Source organism: Magnolia sinica, chromosome 5 (assembly GCF_029962835.1).
Source record: "Magnolia sinica isolate HGM2019 chromosome 5, MsV1, whole genome shotgun sequence".
Taxonomy (NCBI): Eukaryota; Viridiplantae; Streptophyta; class Magnoliopsida; order Magnoliales; family Magnoliaceae; genus Magnolia; species Magnolia sinica.
In genome coordinates this window covers 113452043-113474338 of record NC_080577.1, presented here as the reverse complement: position 1 = coordinate 113474338, position 22296 = coordinate 113452043, and the positions used below count along the sequence as shown (strand labels likewise).

Sequence of the window (22296 nt, the reverse complement as noted above, 5' to 3'; positions counted from 1 at the left end):
TCGTTTCCGCCCGTTCCGCACCGATGCAAAAGAAAGAGGATAGGGATTGCGTCCTACCCAATAATCTGTTCGACAGGTCTCTGTAGGGCCCAACGTGATGTAATTGTTTTATCCATGTCGTTCAATGCTTTTCTCATATTATTTTAAGTTATGATCCTAAAAATGAAGCAGGTCCACAGCTCCAATGGACCACACCAAATGAAGCTGCAGTGATAATGACACCCACCGTTGAAACCTTTTTAAGGGCCACCATGATGCTTTTTTTACCATCCAACCTATTCAAAAGGTCATGCAGACGTAGATGAAGTGAAAACACAAATATCAGATTGATCTGAAAATTCTTCTTCTCCTAAGAAGTTTTTAATGGTGGATGTTCAATCCCCAACTTGTGGTCCACTTGATCCCTGGACCTGACTCATTTTTTGGATCATAACTTAAAATGATATGAGAAAAACGGATGGACAGGGTGGATTTCTCAAAAAACTCCACGGTAAGCCCTATCTAGGTTTCTAGGGCAAGACCTTCATGCGGAGGCTTTTCGTAGGAAATATATGTGAGAGGGAGAGCCGGTTTCACCGGTTTTGTTTCTCCACTCACCTATAAAATCTCACCTTTCTCCCTATAAAATCTCACCGTTCCTTTGAAACTTTCGTCATCCGATTGCTAGCATAGTGCCAGCTCTCGACCGTATGAAAGGTAATATACGGTCGAGCGTATAGTACCTTTTCCTACACACACACACACACACACACACACACACACACACACACACACACACACCATAAGTTTTTAAAGCTAATATATCAAAATATTTAATCTGCAAGCTTAAGAAGTTCATCTATAAGTTGAAATATGTATCACAACAGTGGTACCTAAGTTTCATGAAGTCATTTCCTCATATGATTTCATTGAAAAGACTATGGATTAGTATGATTGTGTGAAAAAAATCGTGGGATTAAGTTTATCATATTAGTCTTGTATGTTGATGACATCTTATTGGCCAATACTGATATTTGATTGTTACGCGAGATTAAGAAATTTTTATCTCTAAATTTTGATATGAAAAATCTTGGTGATGCTTCATTTGTCATCGAAATTCAAATTCGTCGCGACAGATTATATGAATTGCTTGGCCTATCATAGAGGGCATATATTGATAGGGTTCTCGAAATATATGACATATAAGGTTGTATACCTGACTAAGCACATATTGTAAAATTATGCTAAGTTTGGGCAACTTTATTATCCTAAGATTGACTTTAAAAAGGATAAGAAAAAAAATATTCTTTATGCGTCAATAGTAGAGAGCATTATATATGCTAAGTTTGTATACATTCGGATATTACTTTTGTGGTTGAAATGTTGGGTATGTATCTTAGCAATTCAGAAATGAAGTACTAGATAAATATTAAGAAAGTATTGTGCTATATGTAAAGGACAAAGGACATCACACTCACATATAGAAGATATAAGTATTTAGAATTGGTTTGATATACAAATGCAAATTTTGTTGGCTATCTTCATAAAGAAGTCAACCTTAAGCTACATTTCATAATGAAATTATATTTTGAAAATATGTAACATAATATAACTTTATCTACGATAAAAGCAAAATATGTGGCTTCTCTTAAACCTATGTATGAGGCAATATGACTTCAAGTATTGATCCATACAGAATTATCTAATGTATGTATAAGTCATTTTTGTGAAGTAGATAATGATGGATCTACTCCGTAAAAGTTATTATGTCATGCTACTTATGAGTTGTATCTTCTGTGGGAGTTGTTGACCCAAAGAAGTACATGACAAGTGGAGTTACAGTTTGATCCAATTAGGTACAAACACGAGTGATCTATCCATTATTCGACTTGTTAAGTCTTTTTTGGAAAAAATGGTGATAAATAAAAAGCTAATTTGGTCAATTTAATGCAAATATTTAAGACATTCAAATAATATAATTTCACATAAGCATATCTTCTTTGTGGGGGTATGCAACTAAATGTGCATGGTTTGTGGATCTAAACCATTGATTTTGATAACCACCGCAAATGTTGGATGACAGGACATTCTTTATGATTGGAAGATTCAAACATCACATACTTGTCTTTCTTTTTCCTAGACCTTTGTTGGAGCTTCGTATCATCATCACACCAAAATATCAATCACTACTGCATCTACATCTACATTTACATCTCTGTGACTACGTGTGTGGTTTCTAATGAAAATACGTGGTTGGAGGAAAGGCCACAATTACCATGTACTGCATTTTAATTGGTTATTTGGAATACATGACCCATTTATCAATTTGAATACAGAAATGGTCCACATTTAACAGAAAGAGGCCAATGATCAACGTCTAGGATCTTCAATCTGGGAGATGCTTGGACCATCGTCCATCTAGTATGGACCTTCTTGTCATTGATCTGGATCGTCCAACGGTGACCCCCATTTGTACCAGTTCAGAGCCGAGTATGACTTACATATTCCATGGCGCGTGTCATGAGATCTGAACCATTGATCCGGTGGGTTGCACCGTGAAGATTCCCTTAATGAGCAGGCCAGATCTCGAACACATGTGCCACGTCATGATGTGCCATCTCAGATTTCTCTCTGGGACAAGTGAAAACGATGGTCACAGCCCGATGGCCCATGTCTTTCCAGGATGTGGACCCCACCGTCGATGCTCCATTGCTGAATATTCCCCCAAGAAATAAAAACTAGTTAACGGCTTCAATTCAAGGAAGGAAGGTGAGAGAAAAGGACGGACAGGTTTGTCCTATTACTGCGATTTCTGAACCATGTTCCATCTAAGGTAGATATCATTATCTGGACGGTCCTGATCGACCATCTAAGCTTCAATCGTGCGCGGAGGAAGGCAGGTTCATCATATCGTGTGCGGTTGAGATGAAAAACATGCGCCCCATCTATCCACAGTACGTGCGAGATCGATCTATCATTTGGGACCATCCATCTGGTTAACCCTACTTTGCATGTTAAGTTCTTAAAATATCCAATGGATCAGATGATCCTAGCCGCGTGATTAGTGGTCCACAAATGGATGCCAGAAAACAAAACTGTTCGATGGTTAAAAATTCAGCAGGAGAAATTGAACAAAGTGATGGCTGCGATTGTATAATAAGTGTTTTTAATTTTGGAAATATCAGCCATTCATTGTAAGACCCACCAAATGGACGAATAGGATCCATACATCACATGGCCACTCGTTCTATGGACAGATGGCTCTACCACAATCCGGTGCTCCCGGCTCTACCCTATCACCTGTGCACACATGCGTCATCATCTTGCACGTGCGAGGTCCCGGTGACAAAGAGTATTTCAGTTTTTATAAATCACTACCTCACTAAATAGGATTTTGTATTCTAATACCTTTCTTTATTGACTTTGCAACAGGGTACCTGGATAATTCAGGTTTTTTGCAATCTCGACCGTCCATGGAATTTCTATCACTCTCGTGAATTCAGAGGGTTATTTTTTAGCAAATGACAAAAATACCCTCATGACAGGGTTGAAGAGAGTACTTAGAACTTGTTAACTTCTAAAGAGGTGCATGGTTTGTTAAGGTGCAGAGTAACATTTTACAGATGGGTCGCACACGATTTGATCATCCAAACCGTTGATCTTATAGGGCCTATGGTGGATGGGACATGCACCGATTAAAAGATCCTAACACTTCCATCGGAGGGCTGTTACTGTAGCGAAGTGTATGCATGCATGCACTCAAAAACTGTACAAGTTGCAGTCTATGGCTCGAGTTCTACCATTTAGGTAGTGGGACCCACTTTAGATGGTTTATGAAAACAGTGTCTCTTTGTGGAATGATATTATAAATAGCTTATTAATTGATATTTAATAGGTGATCATGCTTGTTGTTATTTAATATCAAAGGATATTTTGATTATTTACTAAAAAATAACTATTTAAATTACCAGAAAAAAAGAAGGTATTGAGACGCAAAAAAAGAAAAAAATAATAATAATAATAAAAGATCATCAATATAGCTTGTTGCAAGATCAATTGACATGAAAAGTACCTAAATGCAAAAACATAATAAATGAGGTACTAATTTACAAAAAGGAAAAAGAAGACTATTTTCATGAAGTACAAGACCAGTTTAGGTATTTTACAAAATTACAGGCGCACCATCACATATTGGGAAAATATCAGCCACCAGATTTCAATTTATCAGACGTCAGCCAAAATGTAGAGGTAGAGGGAGGACATGCTAGATTCTGCATGCCACGTGGCATCACGAGAGCGAATTAGAGACCGCCCCCTATCCTCTCAAGATAAGCCCCCGGCGTACATTAACAGCCCTGCCATCTTTCCCTCTCACATTCCACAACACCACTGACAGAGGAGATAGAGAGAGGGAGAGAGGGAGAGAAAGGATGGCATCTGTCTGTGCTTCTTCTTCTGCTGTTGCAGCTGTTGCAATTTCTTCTTCCAGGCAAGATTTCTCTACTCCAAACACACCCAAAAAAATCACAGTTCTAAAACTCGGTGAGTCAACTCGAAACTCGCCCGAGTTAACTCGGTGAGTTTTCGAGCCAAGTCACTGTGAGGAAACTTGCTGCTGATTCTGTAAAGTCAATCTTGTACAGCATCCAACCCGTCTAGAAGGTTTCCCCCACCGTGAAGAACACCTAGCCGAAAAATCAACCCAATCCACTCCTCAAGTGGGCCACACTGTAAATATCTAATGTACGACCGCCCATCTGGTCCAAAGAACAGATGTGGCCCACGGATGAGTAAATCGGCCTGGGTTTTTCGGTAGATGATCTTGGTGATAGGCCCAATACGTTAGATGGGTTGGATGTTAATGCATGGACGTGTATGTGCTGGTTGTGTGACACGGCCGAGCATGGTCTTAAGACTCGGGCGAGTCTGATGCGATTGATCGGAACTGATATGGACTCGGATGGATCGATCCTGTTCGCTCCCCGACTTAGACGTGTCAGACCTATTCAATCCTGACTCAGCCGAGTCGACTCGACTCCGGGCCCAACGAGTCACATCGAGTGCACCAGATGATGAAGCAAATTGCATGCGTTGGATCCATGCAACATCCATCTGAATTATTCATCATCTCCAGCACATTTTTCTCTAGCCACCATAACAAAATTAAAACACTCAGATGATTTCATCCATCCGATCAATGGACTGAAGAAATGGACAGTCAAGATCTTTTGTATAAAGGGATGGTGAAATCACAGGTCTTGCCTACATATCTTATGGGCCCAAAAATATAACATTGTCTCTTGAGATTCTCTACCGTAGCCATCGGATGGTTGGGATCATCCAATCCATGATGGTCTGAAAATAGGGAGCTGCACCAGGTGGATGGATCAGATTGATAAATGGGAATCACCCACATGCATCTAGTAGCTGCGATGTGTGGTGTAATCTGGTGCATATGAGTTTAATAGGATAATTCCTGATGGAATGGTAAGAAATCTCAAATAATCTTGTATTTGTGCTGCATTGATTCCTATCCGTTGATCCGAATGAGTACTAAAATGGGTTTTGGCTCCACATATGAGGAGTGGAGCCAATAGTTAATTAGCTAATCGAGACCATTGGTATGTTGTGTCCCAGCACTGATGGACTGCGCCTCGGAGTCTCCTCAATAGGATACTCTTAGGGCTCGTTTGGCACCATGAATTTGGGGGGATCTGAAGGGATTTCAATTTCACTAAATGGGGTTTCAAATCCCCTAGAAGAGGGGATTTGAAATCGAAAGTAAAAGCTTAGGTTACATCTAAAATCTTTCCAAGAATTGCATGTATAACATGTGTGTCACTAGGCTACTAATTTATTGGGCACATGGCCCATTGATGATTTCCCAAAACAATCATATTATCAACTGCATCACTACAATTACTTTCATAGGATAATTTGTGCTGTCCAAACATTGTCCATGAAAATCAACAGTTAAAAAGCCATTGGTTAGTCAATCGGATGTGATATTGTGCTTGTGGCCCATTCAAGACTTAGAATTTCATCATTTTCAGGCAAAGCTTATATTTCAATGGGCTTATTACAAACATTTGTCCAACATTACATGCGTATACTAATTAGATATATTAAAGTTGATTTAGTAATTAAATTCAAACCCCATCACAGAACCACGGGCCTTAATATATTAAAGTTGATTTAATAATTAAATTCAAACCCCATCACAGAACCATGGCCCTTACTTGTCAGAACCAGATATATGCTAATGTTGTCCAAAGATTTGGGCCACACCTATCATATGAACTATCTTATATATAATGAAAATAATCAAATAATGAGTTTTTATCCTAAGGCTCTTAGCCACAGTTTTAAAATTTTGCTTGGACTTGGTTGATTCTGAGTCAACTCACCATTTCGAGTGAACTCACTTTGCAGTTTTTAAATTTTTAAGGGAAAATAAGATGGAGTGGTCTTCTTTTTTTTTTTTTCGGTTAACACTATTGTAGGTGACACATTCCGTTTTTAACATCTTATTTAAATTCATAGTCGTCTGCGAGTCAACTCAAATGAGTCATTGAGTCGACCCGACCCAGCTGGACATGACTCGATTGGGTTTTTGGGTTTTTGAGCTATGATCATTTCTGATCAATGACTGGAACATGTATTTCAATGGATGTGATTCAGTTCTCAGAAGAGTGGAAATGGTTTGGGAGCAACAAAGGCCTCTTTCCTAGGAGGGAGGAAACTGAGACAAGGGAAGTTGATGGCGCCGATGGGGCGGCGATCCTTCACCGTTTCGGCAGCAGCAGCACCGGCACCAGATAGACCACTGTGGTTCCCCGGCAGCACCCCTCCACCATGGCTTGATGGAAGGTTGAGTAGTAGTAGTTTCTTCCATTGTTCTGTTTTGTTCTGTTACAGACAGATTTCTGAGAGTTTTGTATTGAATTTCTTGATTGCAGCCTTCCTGGAGATTTTGGTTTTGATCCTCTCGGCCTTGGTAAGCTTTAACTGATTTCTGAAGCTTATTTGAGTAATCAAATCAACATACATTGGTATGATTTGGTCCAGATTGATTGTTTTTCATCCAGGCCAGCTTTCTATACAGGCGGTACCATAGTTTCAATGGTCCTGATTGTTCGACTGGTTGGCCCCACATGGACGAGTGATGGATTAAAAATCACACACACTTGAAAATTCCAGCCATCTGTTTAGTAGACGATCTCCGTTATCGTGTGTGGAGTGTCTGGCTGTTATACTGTTTCTGACCATCCATTTGCACGCCAGTGATTGTGATTGCTGGGATTGTCCTGTGAGGGACTTTTAGAGCACATCCACTGGCTGTGTGGTCCACTAGATGAACAGTCCAGATCATAGGAAGCTGGAACCCACCCTTGTAGAATAATGACTCAAAAGAAAACACTGACTATCCGGGCCAAGCATTTGAATATTTCCTCAGAATGCAGGAGGCCTGAAATTGACTCTTAGGGGGTGTTTGGTTGCACCAAATTAGACAGATTAATCATGAAATTTCATGATATTTGGTGCAACCAAACACACCCTTAATTCCATTTTCAAAATTCAAAAGTGATTGTAATTTATGATGATTCATCTCCCAATTTTTATGTGAATTTCATGATCAAAGTGGTTATAATTTAAAAACCAATCATTCAAATTTTATGTCATGATTTCCATCTGATCCACTCCAAATCAATGGCTGTGATGTGTCTTAACAGGATCTGATCCAGAGAGCCTGAGATGGAACCAACAAGCTGAGATTGTGCATTGCAGGTGGGCCATGCTCGGTGCTGCTGGCATTTTCATCCCTGAATTCTTAACGAAGATCGGCATCCTAAACACCCCTTCATGGTACACCGCCGGAGAGCTCGAGTACTTCACTGACAAGACCACCCTATTCATTGTTGAGCTCATCTTCATCGGGTGGGCCGAGGGGAGAAGGTGGGCTGACATCATCAAGCCTGGGTGTGTGAACACAGACCCCATCTTCCCTAACAACAAGCTCACTGGAACTGACGTGGGCTACCCAGGTGGGCTATGGTTTGACCCACTTGGATGGGGAACCGGTTCTCCTGAGAAGCTCAAGGAGCTGAGGACAAAGGAGATCAAGAATGGAAGATTGGCCATGTTGGCTGTGATGGGTGCATGGTTCCAAGCCATATACACCGGCACGGGCCCCATTGACAACCTCTTTGCCCACCTCGCCGACCCCGGCCATGCCACCATTTTCGCTGTAAGTGTCCATTCCCCTTGAATACATGCATACATGTCAATGGATGATCATACATACATACATGCACACATACATTTACAAACAATGTACAAAAATAAATACATGCATAGAGGTTGAATTCAGCCAAAAACGGTAATGGGACCGTTTCTAACACTTGAATTCATGCATGTACATGCATAGATACATCAATTCATAGAGGCCGGTTCCCCTACAAAGTTTTGTAGATTAAGCTTAACATACAAGGCGATGTGTGGGGCCTACATGCCTTGGCACCCAAAAAATAAGGCTAATCCAAAACTCAGGTGGGCCACACCACATGAAACAATTGAGATGGGAACATCCACAATTAAAAACTTTCCAGAATGCGTAAGGGCCAATGTGTTTTTTATATGCTTTCCAATCCATTCAGAACATGTGTTGCAACATATGAATGGGCATCCAAGAGTCAGGCCATTCCGAAACAATCTATTCAGACATAGCGCCTAGACCTTTGGATCGAACTTTCTATCCCAATTTTTTTTCAATCCTGACCATTCATTAGATTGGCCTTGACTTTGTGCCACATCAAACTCCTTTACTTGAAAAATCCTCGAGTTAAGAATGACAATAACTCATTGCAATGACCCACTTTTGTAGCATGTCTTCTTATCGACGATGAAGCCCTATACGTTGGATCAAAATTTTATTAACAAAGTAAAACTTTATAAAATGAATTCTCACCTTACGTTTCTTTGCAATTATCTGCATCTCTTTATAATTTGGTTGTTGGAAAGGTAAATGGGTGTTGATCTTCATCATGATGCTCATGAAAGTTTCCATCTTCTTGGCCATCAAGTTGTCTTTCATCAATCCATCCATATCTTCTTTCCAGCCATTTATCACCTGAAGTTTTGACTCAATTGAAACTTTTTCTAGACCAGTCATCAATCCTTTTGTGAATCCATCAAGTGACGAATGGTGGATTCTTCTTGGTGTAATAGCACCTGTTGTTGTAAGTTTGAAGCAGATGATCCATCCATGGATCCATCAAGCAATCCAGGGTGAATTTCTCAAGATGCACTCTATCTACATAGGCTCACTCTTCTTATTCGTCCTAAAGAGACATTCCTTCATCTTTCCACTCTTTTTGTTCTTCTTCTTATTGGTCGAAAAGAATATGGCTCTCTAAGTTAGCTTCACTTTCGTAGGATTGTGGCTTACAATTTGGCATAGGTGTTGTACCTGTTGGACCCGAACTAGCTGACCATGAGCTCCTTCAACAGTCATAGGTTGTTTGCTGCCACAAATACACGTGATCCATGGCCTCGATCACCCAATTAGTTGCCACTTGCATCTCTGTCAAATTCAAGATAGGAATTCTTAATGATAGGACATAAACATTACACTCATCAATACTTGATTCACCGGAATATTGTTCTTAGGATTGCTATCACCCAACCCATTACTAGAAGCCATCGGCCTAAGGCAAAATCTCATTCTAATACCAACTAGCATAATAGATGCATAGTGGAAAGGGAGGAAGGGATCACCGTCTCCTTCCTCTAAGATAATTCTCGAATCCACAAGAATCTTGAATTCACAAGGTAAAAAAATCTAAAAGAAAAATTATTATTGGGAAATATGAATAAAGTCTAAATAAAGTTAATTTACAAATCAATTGAAATTACTTTTATAAGCCTTAAATTCTAAATTTATAACTTCTCCAAAATAATAAACTTTTCTAAAATAGTAAAAATAGTACATGACTTCTTGAAACCCAAGCTCTTTAACATGATTCAAATAAGTACTTTAAGTTATTATAGGACTCTTGAAACCCCAAAACACCCTTAAAAATAATAAAATTTGCAACTTACTAAAAAAAATAGATTTTTACTAAAAACTCATATTTAACCGTTAAAACAAATTTATTGGGAAAACCGTTGAGGGACTAATGGCCTTTAACATTGGCCAGGACGTAGAGCTTGTCAATAGCTTTCAAAAGACATTTTATGTGCACAATTGATAACAGGCACAAAGTTATGGTCGCTAGAAGCTATAATGTGCTAGACCCTTGGATTGAACTTTATAGCCTGATTTTTCTTCGATCCTAACCATCCATGATATTGATCTTGAATTGCCCTACATCACATGCATGACTTTTAAGACCCATGCTTTTCATGCTTAATTCACATACATTGTGTTTGTGGTGTATGCCAGGCCTTCACACCGAAGTGAAGAAAGCATAAGAGGAAATCGAGTGCAAGACGTTGTTGGGGTATCATGATGTAAAATCTTTTGTGGGGATTAGAGAGTTAGAAAGAGGGCTGTGGTTGCATGAGATGTTTGTATCAATTGAACTTAGTATTTCTCTTTGTTCATGTATTATGTAGTCTAAATGGTGATGCCCAAAGCAGTGTACAAATGAACACTTGCATGTTTCCTTCTTAAAGTAGAAGTGTTGAGTTCTTAACTAGGTAAGAGTTGTAACATAAACCAAAAAAAAAAAGTGTTTAGCTCTATTTTCATTTTATGTAGTTAGATAGCTCTTTCTTAATGATTCTGATTTTTCTTGCTTTGGATTTTGTTGAAGAAAGTTATAATTCAAGCAGTCAATAACGGTAAGAGTCGACGAACTCTTTCTTTTTTGTATTGCTCATAGTTCTAAATTATTTAGGCTTGGTTTGCGTGGTGTATAGCTGAATTGAATTGTAAATATTCAGCTCGATTGAGAGGGGATGGAGGGTGAGTTTGGATGCGATATCAAATCAAATTGCATTAATAGTTGACTAAAGTAGCAGTTGCCATTTGTATTGTGGGTCTAAGCTCCAAATTGGAATTGGGGAACTTTCAGTTTGAACTTGGAAGGAATGTAACTACAATATGAGTGCTAATTTGGAGATCACCAGTTTTTGCCAATCAATTCAATTGCGCATCCAAATGCAGACTTAGCATTCATGACAAGGAGGCAACCTCAAACTGGAGTTGCATTCCTTTTGAGTCGAACTTAGAAGTACTGTAATTGCAATTAAAAGCTTATTTCAGAAATACGAATACCAAGGTAAGTAATTGCAATTTGATTATTTCCACTTTCATAAAGTAATTATCACAATTCAATTAGATAATGTGTACAAAAACAGTTTGCTTTCTGTCACAATCATCGCAAAAAGTAAAAATCACCAATTGTTAAAAAGCTTCACTGAGTTGTTGCAAGTACATTAAACACAAGTTAACAACAAGAGGCAAGGTATGAGCTTCTACTAGACAATAAGAGACTATAAGAAGTAACCAAATCAGATGAAATGAATTGCAATGACTCAATGCAGTAATGAAATGACCAATCTGGAGGAAGGCCTGCTCTATCCACAGCAAGAGACAACTCTGATTTTCTAAAAGCACAAAACTTGAAGAGCCGTAGTAAGGCCATCTGAAAGAAAATTGGAAAAACAGCTGCTGGAGAAAACCAATTAGGTTGGCTTCTTCATGGAATGGGGTATGCAGTGAGTTTGAATTGACCCAGTTCTCATAACTAGAATGTTCATTTCGCTACCGTCCTAAGGTTCAACCAACCTTTAGTTTGCTTTAACAAGATTTTACTAAAGTTAACCCGAGGTGAAGTTGGTGAAACCTAAGCCACGCGACTTCCTTCTTCCTCGTGTCGAGATCAAAATAGAATCACTTTCTCTTTCTTCTCAAGTACTGCAATGGTTGGGTCTGGTTATATGTACCGTTCTTTCTTAACGGTCGCCAAAACCGTCATGGCCCAATCTTGTATAGGCCATATCGATAGCCTATATAGGGGTCAGCCAATAGCGAATAACCGTCATCTTCCCTGCTCCCTCGACCGTCAATTAGCACCCGAGTCACGAACACACTATTTTCAATTTGTTTGAGTATAGGATATGTATGTGTAGTATATGTACAACTGTACATACTATAGATAGCTGGGTGGATATATATATATCTATATATATATATATATATATATATATATATAAAAGAAATGAAAGAAAGTGGGTTTGATATTAATTCATGGCACTTTATAAAGTAAAATCTTAACCATCCTTGCCAAGCAATTACATTTTATAATAATTTTATCATCTAATAATCAAAGTTTCTAAGACTAGTTGTGAGGATAAAAACATCTAAAAGCTACTCACATTAATTCTCAAATAAAGATGCTAAAAGCAATCTCCACTGACTCCTAGTTGTAATTCTGTCTTTTAGTAACCACTGACCCATTCTTATGTTTAAGATATTTCAAGCCCTTTCTCTCCCAAGTATGTAAATCCTAAAATACCCCAAATAAAAAATTATAGGAAAAAAAAAAAAGCTAAGGTCTTGTTTGTTTAACACTTAAAAACTAGTTCATCTTTCATTTTAGTTAAAATAATTTTATATTAGAAATTTTGGTCATGATTAGGGTTGTGTTTGGTTCTGCAACAAATTTCATAAAATATCTTGAAACCAACTGCTTAGTCATGGAAATTTCATGGTATTTGGTGCAAACAAACGTGCCCTTAAAAATTCTTGATGACCATAATTTATTAAAGCTATGATCTGTAATTCATAATTACTGTTATCTAGATGAGATGAAATCATTTTAGATGCCAATCAAACAATTCCTAAGGGCCCATTTGGATACCACCAAACAAGTTACTTTTTTTACTTACAGCGGTGGATAAGTAACTTATAAGCAAGTTTGGTTTAAGATTAGTTATAAGTAACTTTTTTACTTAAAAGTACTTAATCACTTCAGTTAATTGTTTTTAGCTTTTCTAATCTTCACAAGTTGCTGAAAAGAGGCATAGGAAAGACGAAAGGGAGAAGAAGCTAATAAGTAGGTTGTTTACCAAATATACTCTTCTTAATAAGTAGAAACTAACATAAGTTACTTGTGGCATAAGTAACTTATCTTAAGCAACTTACCATCCAAACTGCCGTAATTAAATCCTAAAATGTTAAATCCAACAAGAAATACTAGATTTTAAAATTAAAATAATAATAATAAATTAGATATGAGATTTTGTTGAATATATCTAGATAATATTTTTTCCATAGGAAGAATATCACTATCCACAACCCAAATATATCCACGGGATACTTGGGATTTCAGTTAATATAAATGGGGCTTATGCTCTTGTGATCAAGAGCCTTGGTCTATTGGGTCCCACCAAGAAGGGCAATGCTCCAAAATCAGTTGAATGAGGACCTTGGAGCTGATTTTCTCTTCTGAACCCTCCATTTGGGGGCATCAAAATTGAAAGGTTAGGACTGTCACATGAATGACATTTTTGGGCTGTCGCCAATCAACAGCAGGGCCAGACAAGCCCATATGAAACCTGCTAGTACAAGTTAGAGTAATATTTCAGAGCTCTTAGTAAGATATGTCCATTTGGAAAAATTAATCTACTAACTTAATGTAGGACATGGCACAGATACACTCAAAACATGTCTGAACTTTTTTTTTAATTTTATTTTAAAGACAAAACGGAAATAGAAGTAATCTATTAGATCCAGGCCCAGTATTACATAGGGTACGACGTAATTACGCCTTAGGCGCATTAAGTTCAAAGAAATTCAATCTGGATAGAGATAAATTTTTGTTGAAGTGTGAATTATAAATTTCAAACATAACTTTTAATCAGGATATCGTCACAGGATACATGACCTATCAATCTTAACTATAACTAGCCATCCCGGAATCAACTAATCCACATAGTGGGTTGCATCCATCCGTTTTGTGAAAAAAAATTTAAATTAAATGTACACTACCAAATTAAAAATAAAATTTTAGAAAAGAAATTACTATTTTTAATAATTTCAATTTTTATCGTATTTCGGGTAAATTCTATTCTAATTGAAATAAGACTTTTATTATGGTTAGAATTTTGCTAATTTTTGTAATTACAAATTAAGATTTTATTTTTCTTCCCTAAGGGTGTAATTGAAAAATTATACCTAATAGACATTATTCAATAAAAATATTTAAATTTTTTATCTTATTGTCTGGTAGATTCAAGAACTCTTCTCATGAATTTAAGGCTTTAAAGAAGATGAATTTAAGGTTTTAAAGAAGACAATGATCTTCCTCTTAACTTTTTCATGTTCTTCAAGGTGTCACAACTTGAACCGTTTCATATACTGCCGTGCAAAAACTTACTATCAAATGATCTGATCCATGTGGCCCAATTTTGTGTAGCCATCCTTTCACCAAGCTATGGATGGAACAACTATGATCGCCAAACAATGGCGATTCTTGATACGCTATAACAAATAGATGGATCTTGTAAAAAATCTGGGCCACTCATGGTAAGGACAGTTGATCAATGGTTAATATTTGTTTGATGGATGCAAGCATTGTAACCCAAAAGTAAGACAACCAAGATCAAACCAGCTGGTGACAAGTTGAGAACCAGATTGTATATCAGGGAAGGAATTTCCCACAGCACTTGTTGTGGGAGGCTGGGAGCCCGTACAATAAAAGGCTACAGGGGACCCACCATGATATCAGTGTAACAGCCACTCATTCTAATAGCTTTACTGAGTAAACTCTGTGAGGCCCACTGTGATGTACGTGTCTATTTTTCGGCCCAGAATATGATATGACAAAATGGATGGACGGGGTGGATTATCTCACAAAAATCACGGGGCCCCACATAGCTTCCTGTCTCAGGAAGTTCCTGCAGGCTGTCCCAGGCAATCTGCGTCCTTCGGTTTGTGTTGGTGGCCTGAAAATAGGAAGCGGATTGGCTACTCCCCCTGCCACCAGCCAATGGCTGGTGGTCGGTGCTCTGTGGACCCCACCATAATGTATGTGTTTCATCCAAGATTTATATCCCTATAATTATTGTTTTCCAGTGGTGTGGTCCATCTAAGATTTATATCCCTATAAATTTTTGTATCAAACCATAAAATGATCTCTAAAAATGGATGAACAGAATGGATGAAACTCATACATCATGGTGGGGCCCATAGAGCACCGAACATCAGCCACGGGGCTGGTGTCAGGGGGAGTAGCCAATCCGTCTCCCTGAAAATAGGCAGTTAAAAATTTTGATGGCCAGGATCTTTTGTCAAAAATACCATGCATATCCTCGGGTCATGGAAGTAACTTGACTCTACACATTTCAAAACTCTAAGACGATGGGAGCCGTAGATCTAGCTATTGGCAGTCTTGATTGTTGATTTATCCCCTCATCTCCAACACTTGGTGCTTGGTAATCGAGAGATGAACGGACGGATCACCAAGCACGCACTTCTACAACCGTTCAAGGTCTCCCAAACACTGAGGCCATTGACCTGATGGTACTAACCGTCAAAGTGCCCTGGCCCAAGATCAGGCCACTCCACTCCTCAGCGAATCCCATCTGTATGTAGGCAGACCTTGGATGACTCGACCTCTTTTGCCATCCCTAACAACATGGTCTATTTTCAACATTCACATGACTGACCTGATGAGCATAGTGGCCTAGTTTTGGTCCCCAACTGATGGAGAGCGGTCCAGAGAAGGCCTGATCGGAGGCAAAAGTGATCCGGACTGTCCGGACCATTAGAACCTTAAAACAGGCATATCTCGCAAATCAGAATGAGTTATCCAACATACCATATATGATTTTGGATAGGACGAGCGACTTTAGCCATCCAACCCCGTTATGCCGGGTTGGGTACGCTAAATTTGCGAGATTCCATTAGATTGACTGTCTAACTTCTGTTTTAATTTTCAATTTTACTATTTATATTATGTTTTAATTTGATTATAACTCCTCATCGGTTGAGCTTTAGGAGTTGCGTCCAACATGTAAAAAAATTGCTCAGAATGATTAAGAGAATAGCAAAGAGGACACACACTATTTTTGGCAGAAAACCATTATGTGCAGTAGTAATGTAAGTTTACTATTTATAGTAAATCACGATTTACAGTAGTTTTAGTTTAGTTTAATTTCAAAAATTCTCTCGTAGGTTTCATGTCATTATTTAAGAAAGTTGTAAGCTCGTTTTAATCATCAATCAATTTATTACGAATTTCTAAAAATTATTCTATTTTTTTTATTTTCAAGGTATCTTTGTGAGGAGTCCCTTGAGAAAAAAGACGGTGCTCAACCTCAACAAGTCCTTCCCTGCGTCACCAACCAAGCTATGTTAACGGTGGGCCCCTGGTGAATGGCCAGATTCTCTCACGTGCCACGAACCACAGCATTGCGTGCACGTAAAGGTGATAGATGGATTGGCTTCTAAGCAAACGCTACAAAAGGTTCACATGAATTTTGTCATCTTGCTTAATAACCAGACAGATACGGACCAGTCCATATTGGTGTAGTCCTGGTTGCTACGGAACATTTAAGACAATTTTTTGATCAATCTCGACCGTTAGTTAGGACAATTCTAATCATCCAATCAACAGCCAATAAAATGAATGGTGAAGGTGTGTTTGCATGAAAGGGTAGGGCCCATCAGTAATTAGGTCCGTGTATTTGTTGAACCCCGCTGTGGATTGTACATTGTTTGTAGTATCAGATTTGGACAGCCCAAATTGATAAAGGCACTCTGCAAGGCATTACCGTTTCAGTTTCATTTGGACATACATCTGAGCAAGGTCACTGATGTAGAACAACATCTGAGCAAGGTCACTGATGTAGAGCGGGTCGCGGACAATTTCATGGCCAAGATGGACTAGAGAAGGCCCGATCGGAGGTGGAAGTGATCCCGACCGTCAGAAACTCGCAAACTGGAATGAATGAGTTATCTGGCATGCCATATATGAATATATGATTTTGGGTAGTAGAAGCTACTTTAGCCGCCCAACCCCGCTAAGCCAAATTTGCGAGATTCCATGTCGAAAATCTCATTTTATTTTCATTTTTACTATTTATAATAAGTTTTTGTTTGATTGTAACTCTTCATCCATTGGGCTAGTTCAATCAAACATGAATTATAGCTTCCACTTATTATATGTTTCATGCATATTGCTCATTCCAAAAGATAAAATCATTTCAGGAGTTCATTTTAAATTCTCAGTTATAATTTTAAATTTTTAATAAATTTTGATTTTTGTTAGTTTGGGGTCTGGAAAGTCCTAAAATATCTATTTAAAAGAATAAGAATTAGTTTTAGAAATTGTTTACTATTTTAGAAATGTTAAGATTTTTCAGCTATCAAACATATTTTCCATCAATAATATTAATTTTTATCACTTCTTTGAGAAGCGGCAAAGACCCTGGCTAGAGCCGGGGAACCTCCGATGCTTAAGTCAGTATGATGGACGTATTCGAAGAGGTTTAGGAGATTTTTTGCATACCTTTCATCTTGGAGGTCCCCTGTATTTATAGGAATGGGAGAGTCCCATCGTGCAGGGATTCCTCTCCTGATATCTCGGAGTTTTTGATTTCATCCATTTTTGGTTTCTATCCGATCCCGAGATCTTCAGGATCGGGGATCCTTTTACAGAATTTTCGAGATAGCGTTTTTGTTTACGCCGTCTTTTCCTTGCTCAGCCCAGTTCTGACCGGCTCTAATAACGAGTTAGTCTGAGCCGGCTTTATAGATCAAGTTGCTCGCCATCTGTCGGGCGAGATGGAGTTGAAACGTAATCGACATCCTCTCTTACTCTGATAGCCGACCTTATAACCGACCTTACTGGGTCGGTTTTATGGTCGGTCAGGTGGCTTCTAAACTTTAGGCTTTAATCGGCCTTTTGGATGTTACTGTCTCGTCTAAAATATCTAATTTAAAAGAATAAGAATTAGTTTTAGAAATTGTTTACTATTTTAGAAATGTTAAGATTTTTCAGCTATCAAACATATTTTCCATCAATAATATTAATTTTTATCACTTCTTTGAGAAATTTTTCTTATTAATTCAACGGTTACTAGTTAATCTATCTACTTTTCTATCCACACATCCGCTTCTCGTATCCAGGCACAACTAAATGCAAGTAGGACCACTACAACTAATAATGATACGAGAGCTCTTAGAGCATTTCTCGTAAATAAATAAATAAAATATATAACTTCAAAACTATTAAGCTAGTTAGAAAGAGAATTGATCGACCACAAATATTACGCAGTTCTAAATTGGAAGGGGGGAAAAAAAAAAAAAAAGGCTCGTACCATACCAACAGTTGCAGGTGAAGAATTTTCAATCAGACCCAAATAAGTTCCATGTACGAATTCCATTTAAAACAGTCACAAATCATACACGTGAAATAATATGTTACAGTCTACAAAATAAAAACCCAAAATTTCTTTTCCCATCTTATATCAAATTTTAAAATAAATAAATAAAAGATGTTTCACGAAGAGGGTCGATTGCCACGTACGGACACCTGGACCGGGAGCGGCCGGCCGGTCCCTGTCCCACCGCAGCTGCTGCAAGCCATCCGGCCTGACCCAGCGCACGTGCGGCACCCAACGTCTCCATCCGACCAACGAGTGCAGAGGCAGCTGACTCGACCCGTCCCGTTGCAACTCGGGCACCCACCTGACATGGGCTTCTGCTCCATCACCGATTTCACCAGCATCGCACCGGCCAGCACGCCCAAACCAGTCGCTAGCTGGGACGCCACCACGATCGGACCCATGTTGTTGGTTCTGATTTCCTTATCCTACGCACCCCTTGCGCTCTTTATCCTGCGCACCTGACTCTTCCTTTCTTTTCTAGAGAGAAGGCAACTGATGGACGAAGCAAGGAATGATATTTTAGGGGAGTTTATATTGTCAGGGAATTATTTGTGGTTGGCGTTGGATGTGCGTTTTGAACCATTTATTAATAAAGATAGAAGGCCAGGAGGAGTGCTTGGACGACAAATGGACGCGGCTGGCGTACGGAACCAGCCAGTACCGATTTCGATACTGGTCTGTGCTCAGTGGGACCCACCATAATGTATTTGTTTTATCCACGCCGTCCATCCATTTTTTTCAGCTCAATTTAGGATATAAGCACAAAAAAGAGGTAGATTCTAATCTTAATGGGACCACACCACAGGAAACAGTTGTGATTGAACGCCAACCATTAAATACTTCTTGGGGTCCACTAAAGTTTTGGATTAAGCTGATATTTTTCCCTTCATCTAGCTCTGTGTGACCTGATCAACAGGTTGGATGGCAAATAAATATTCCAGCGGGCCTGGGAAGTTTTTAACGGTGGGCATTCAATCACCACTGTTTTCTTGTGGTGTGGTCCACCTGATATTTGAATCCGTTTCATTTTTTTTTTTTGGCTCATGCCCCTAAATAAGCCGGAAAAATGGATGCACGGCGGGATAAAACACATACATTACATCATGGGGAGCGTATAGAGCACCCACCAGCAGCTACGTGGGTACTGACAGGGTCAGTATGTAATTCGTGTCCACTACAGATGGGCCACGTGGTTCATCAGTGTACGGCATGATTTTAAAGAAAGGGACAACCGGGGATTGGCAATGGACGGTCTTTTTATTGTGTAGATGATTTTGATCATTGGAAAATGTGGAAAATGAGCTTGAATGTAAACCGTTAATAATTTTATATTTTCATTTGTCGACGATCGGATGGCGACGGTCTTTTAAGGCAAAGCACGAAATCCTATTTGGGGTGGGACTTATTTCTTGAACAGTTGTAGGGGTGACAATGGTCCAGGAATTCATTTACAATGACTCCCGTCCAATAAACGGTTTGGATGATTCCAAGAGGTCGCCTTTAAATTACGAACCAACGGTGAATGGTAACCACTCACAAGCGTCTTTGAATCGTTATTTCTTTTTATACAATGGTGTGTGTCCCACAGAGGATTAGACCTGGCCAATCGATAAGGTGGGCCATTCATCGTAGGACCAACCCTTGCTCCGCCAAGGCACAAGGCCTAGATCTAAAGCCCGGGTCGACCCTCGGCTCAATTTTGGGGCTGGCCCCACATGGTCAGATTGATAAGCCTATTGCCGGAAAAAAAAAAAAAAAAATCAACCTTCCAAGTAAGTCGGTACGCCATGGCCCACCTCAAAAATGAAATTAAAAAGATTTAAACATTATTTGCACGTGTGTCCTACTAGATGTGTACGGATCTGCATGCTTGTCGACTTAGCGGCCGTCGGCCATTGCAAGACGGTTGTGGTCGTCATCAAAGATGGGCCCCACTATCTGTGAGGTCTTGGATGATTCTCATGCATACAACATCTGATGATGAGTTGCTAGAATTTAATAAAAGCGTCAAACGCACGCGGAAATCAGCGTCTTGAGTTGCGGTGATTGAGTTGGCCACGGCGCCACGCTCGCTGCGACGCTTGTAACGTGGAGGCTTCTACTCGAGTAATTATATATACGTGGCCCGTATTTTTCAACACAGTTCACACGTGGACGTGCATGTCGTTTCCGCAAGTGGGTCCCATATTAATATGAATCTGGACAGTTGATTTGTTGAGCTCCATCGTGGATAGAGATTACGTTAAAATCTCTCAGACTAAAGGACCCAGTAACAGGATTTTTTAAGTTGAATTTGGACCACTATTTATTTCTTTAACGAACAATATATATTTAGACAAAAAATCAAAGGATAAGGTTGTTCGATACGTAAAATTATAAGAGATGGTCCATCTACGGTGGGACACAACAGACCAGTGGTTGGATTACCAATCATAGGCCCAAGCTATCAGAATTAGGAGCCCGAGTATACTTTGCAAACTCTAGCCTATAAATCCACTTTGATTTTTTAGGTACGTGTGAAATTTCGTGGTGGGCTACGTTTGTAGCGATTGTCTTGCCTCTGTCGCGAATCGAAGACCCTGCATGTTCCGCCCCCCATTGGGGTCCAGATGCTTAGATGGACTGATTTTTTAAACTGTCCATATTCTTAATAATATCATAGAGAATATAAATGTAAAAAATTAATATTTATTAATGATTATGACCTTCGATTTATTAAGTTGAATGTAGCCATTGAAAATCTTAATTTTGATGTTCCAAATTAATCTAATAGTAGTGATTTTCGAACCATTTTATCATTTTAATTTCCTAAAAATATAATTTTATGTAAAAAAATATTAAATAAATAATATGGACAGTTCAGATCACTTTTTATCTGATCCTTTAGGCCACAATCGAGCGACGCATTCTGTGATTATAATTTCGCGACAGAGGCGAGACCAACTCTTTTGTGTAAGGCGGGTTTTGGATTTTTGTGGGGAGTAGAGCGGCTTCCTATCCTAGTTCGTGACGCGGATTGCGTCGTACCGCCGCCCGGCCGCCCGGCCGCCCGTCTCTAGCCCTGAACGGGCAGTTCTGTGGGCAGGCCCACCGTGATGTATCTGTTTATCCAAACCGTCCGTACATTTTTAAGATCATTTTAAGATACAAACACAAAAATGAGACTGATCCAACGCTCAAGTGGACCACAGCAAATAATAAGCTTGGTTGCATTAAATGCAAGAGTAATCTGTGGTGTGGTCCATTTGAGCGTTGGATCTGCCTCATTTTTTTTTGGTGACTTAAAATGATCTGATAACATGGATAGACGGCATGGATAAACAGATACATCACGGTGGACCCTCCCACAGAACTACCCGTTTGGGGCTAGAGACGGGCGGGGGGGGTAGGACACAATCCGCGTCTGTTCCCTAGTTGGCCTTTTCAACATCCAATTGGCTAATGCGCATTTGCACGCGCCAAATGCAAAACGTAGAAATTTTATATGGATTAGATATCTGTTCCATTAATCAGTTGGACTCAAAAATATATTAGTAATAGATCTATATTTTCAAATTAACTAGGCAGACATTTCACAAACTTAGAGGGTTCATAGAACCATTCGTACATGTTGATAAATATATTGCCAATATAATAAGTTTACTGCTCGATTTTTAGCCTATCTAATTTTCTATGAGGGACACACGCGATGAACGTTCAGGATATCTTACATGTGCAATACCCACGCATCTGTGAGGTACTTGCTTTTAGCGCATGACCGCCTGTGCGTGCCCGGCTGCAAGCTTCCCGACCGCGTCTCTTACTCCGGAGCCATTGGTTCACATGCTTAAGAACGCGATTCATGGAATGAAGTTTGCTGATTCCGCACGTGTGTACCGCCGTAGACATCTACACGCGGTTGCACGTGCAAATATG

At 39.2% G+C, this 22296-nt stretch overlaps 2 protein-coding genes across 2 annotated transcripts; one reads left to right on the top strand and one right to left on the bottom strand.

Moving 5' to 3' along the window:
• Window positions 1–4307: 4307 nt before the first annotated feature.
• On the top strand, window positions 4308–10852 carry LOC131246788 (chlorophyll a-b binding protein, chloroplastic). Its single transcript, XM_058247198.1, has 5 exons — window positions 4308–4468; window positions 6661–6849; window positions 6939–6976; window positions 7713–8227; window positions 10424–10852. Exons 1-5 carry the CDS (start codon window positions 4410–4412, stop codon window positions 10439–10441), a joined length of 819 nt encoding a protein of 272 aa, XP_058103181.1. The 5' UTR covers window positions 4308–4409; the 3' UTR covers window positions 10442–10852.
• A 7492-nt stretch (window positions 10853–18344) lies between these two features.
• On the bottom strand, window positions 18345–18892 carry LOC131246787 (uncharacterized). Its single transcript, XM_058247197.1, has one exon. The coding sequence runs from the start codon at window positions 18780–18782 to the stop codon at window positions 18495–18497; it is 288 nt and encodes a 95-aa protein (XP_058103180.1). The 5' UTR covers window positions 18783–18892; the 3' UTR covers window positions 18345–18494.
• Between the last annotated feature and the right edge of the window lie 3404 nt (window positions 18893–22296).

Coding starts and splice junctions, on each gene's coding strand:
- LOC131246788 (XM_058247198.1), top strand. CDS start 4,410: ATGGCATCTGTCTGTGCTTCTTCTTCTGCTGTTGCAGCTGTTGCAATT. Junction 4,469..6,660: donor GTTGCAATTTCTTCTTCCAG/GCAAGATTTCTC, acceptor GATGTGATTCAG/TTCTCAGAAGAGTGGAAATG. Junction 6,850..6,938: donor CCACCATGGCTTGATGGAAG/GTTGAGTAGTAG, acceptor TCTTGATTGCAG/CCTTCCTGGAGATTTTGGTT.
- LOC131246787 (XM_058247197.1), bottom strand. CDS start 18,782: ATGGGTCCGATCGTGGTGGCGTCCCAGCTAGCGACTGGTTTGGGCGTG.